Source organism: Daktulosphaira vitifoliae, unplaced genomic scaffold, assembly GCF_025091365.1.
Source record: "Daktulosphaira vitifoliae isolate Bord-2020 unplaced genomic scaffold, ASM2509136v1 Scaffold_1, whole genome shotgun sequence".
NCBI classification, from domain to species: Eukaryota; Metazoa; Arthropoda; class Insecta; order Hemiptera; family Phylloxeridae; genus Daktulosphaira; species Daktulosphaira vitifoliae.
Window position 1 is genome coordinate 88,144,085 of NW_026099572.1, and position 2,746 is coordinate 88,146,830.

Sequence of the window (2,746 nt, forward strand, 5' to 3'; positions counted from 1 at the left end):
TTTTTTTTGATAGTGATTTTAATCACTGTCAGATATCATTATACTTAATCCAACTATGCCACGTCACCACTGTGCCGCGACCCCCCTGTGCTGGGTTTTTTTTTACTTTAAAATACTATAACTTTTTACAAAATGTATGGATCAATACTAAATAAAGTGTTAATTCTTTGTATGATAAAAACCATCTACAGATTTGCATCAAAGCGTTCTTGTGATGGTGTTGTTTATTAATGTCAGATATCATCTATACTTATCCCAACAATCACTCGTCCATTCATACATATTAATCAGACTATAATATTAATATTTTTTTTATTGATTTTTCAATGATTTTATCAATGTATCTATTCTAAAAAAAAATTGTATTCATCCAATAAAATTTAAGGTATTGTCTGGATGTGAAGAGTGATGCTGCTTTATAACTTTTCCGACCGTACTCTTTCTCTCCTATATCGTATCAATATGTCAATAACTTCCGAAATATCGGTTCAAAAATTGTTATCGACCAGTCATTTTCTTAATTAGACCTTTATCTAATAAATAAGCTCGTTAATTTAGTATGTTGCCGTTTAAAAAATTAAAGTTGACACCCTTATAAGGTATATGGTTGAATATAAACATTTTTTTATGATTGATACATTGAGAAAAACATTAAACTAAAAGAAACCATCAAAAAGATTATTTTTATTTTTCGTTTAATTAAGTGGTTCGCACAAAATCAATCAATTTGTATATTTTTCTATGATCAATAAAAACTATTTCATTTTAGTGATATGATTTTTCTGTGTAATTCAGTATAGCAACTAATTTTATACTTTATTTGTGGAAATATTTAATTTAAAAAAGTCAGTAAGAGCTGAAAAAAGTAGTGGCAGGCACAAAAAAAAAATTAAATAAATAAACACATCCTGGTAAAATTAATACCTTCTCAACTTCGCATCGAAGCTCAAAAATATACAAATATAATTGTGAATAACGTATATAAATATGATAGTTTTAAAACTCTTTCGGTGATTGCATTAACGCTGTTTTCTATAAATAGATATTAGTAGTATAATTGAAAATTTTCGTTTTTATTAGATAGAACATTTTAACCAATTATACTTTTTTATTACCGTTAAAATTTTAATATTCATCCTATAATACACCTTATCGAACATTTGTAACAAGTACAAAAATAGGGTTTATTCATTTGTTAATAATGTATTAGACTGCAATTTTAAGTATTTTAAAAAATATATTTATTCAAAGATCTGGGAAAAGTTTATTTATAATTACATCTTTTATTAGATTGAAACTTACATTTTCATACATGATGGACCTTTCCAAATTTCCACTTGACAACCAAATATGCACAATGGAGGTAGCTAGTTGTAAGTGTTAGATAACTTTATATCAATACTTCCAAAATATTTTTATCGATTGCCTGAATATTTTCCTAATTTTTCTCTTTTTTAGTTTCAAAGACTGTTGAAGAGTTACGACTCGAATGGAAAACCACTAATCCTGTAATAATGGCTAAAGGATTAAGAATGTCTCAATTCGAAATTGTGGACATTGTACCTTCTGATTGTCAAGAATCATTTCAAATTGGTATTAAGTGTTACTTATCTAGATAATATTTCTTTAAAATTGAAGATTTTTTCTGTGTTTTATACTGTGTTATGTTTAATTATACGTTAGTAATTTCTTATAAAAAACTTGACATATGAATTTCTTTTTTATTTATATTATTAGAATGTTAATATTTATATTTCAAACTTTTTATCAGAATTAAATTAAAGTTTGATATAATTGTTTTACTTAATGTCGTAACAAAGCAAATTATTTAATTAATTTACAGGAAATTATAGCTGTCTAGTTGCTCAATTTTATATAAGCCGAAGTGTTGGATTTCATTTAGTTCAAAGTTATTTGCCGACTATGTTGATAGTAGTAATATCTTGGGTGTCCTTTTGGATGGACGTAGATTCAGTACCAGGACGCACTATTTTAGTTGTGACTACACTATTAGCTGTGGGATCCCAATCTTCAGGTGATTACACATTTTTGTTAAATTTTATTTTAAACATTTTAATTTTTAGAAAAACTAAAACAACCCATTTTAATACGTAGAGGAATTTTTATACTTTATTTAATTTATAAATAAATGTAACAATATAGTTCTATTGTTGAATAGGTATTCAAAGCGGTCTACCCCAAGTGAGTTACGTAAAAGCTATTAACATGTATTAACATTGGGAAGCTAATTACTTAAATTAATTTAGTAAAATGTTATAAAAATTTTCTTTTAAAAAACATTTACAAAAATTACGCGTCAATTAATGGCCGGATATCTTTAATAAAAATTATACTTTAGATTAAAAATCTTCATCTGTAATGCTTTGAGTAATGTTGACCCTGAAGTCCNAATGCTTTGAGTAATGTTGACCCTGAAGTCCAATGTTTATAGGGACTTATAAGTTTCACTATAACTAGTATGTAAGTTAGTATTCATCATTTAAGACAATATCAGATTTTATGAACAAAAAAAAATTTTTTTTTTTGTTAAAATTTTTATGAATATAAATGTTATCAGAATTAGAACAAAATATCTTGTTAAATTATTAGGGTCAGTTGTTGAATACACGGGTATTTTTAAGCTCCGTCTTTCTGTTTTTTTTTTCCCTTTCTTCCGTTATAGTGGTATACTAATCTAATTTAGTTTATTGTAAAAATGTAACAGTCTTATCCTACAAATCGTCTA

At 26.0% G+C, this 2,746-nt stretch overlaps 1 protein-coding gene across 1 annotated transcript in view; it reads left to right on the forward strand.

Annotated features, from left to right (window-relative positions):
• LOC126896333 (glycine receptor subunit alpha-2-like) overlaps window positions 1-2,367 on the forward strand; it is a 19,745-nt gene extending 17,378 nt beyond the window's left edge. Inside the window, exons 3-6 of the mRNA XM_050669017.1 lie at window positions 1,291-1,373; window positions 1,459-1,593; window positions 1,844-2,035; window positions 2,180-2,367. Coding sequence (XP_050524974.1) covers window positions 1,313-1,373; window positions 1,459-1,593; window positions 1,844-2,035; window positions 2,180-2,235 — 444 coding nt within the window. The 5' untranslated portion in view covers window positions 1,291-1,312 and the 3' untranslated portion in view covers window positions 2,236-2,367. The remainder of the gene's footprint in view (window positions 1-1,290; window positions 1,374-1,458; window positions 1,594-1,843; window positions 2,036-2,179) is intronic.
• Window positions 2,368-2,746: the final 379 nt, after the last annotated feature.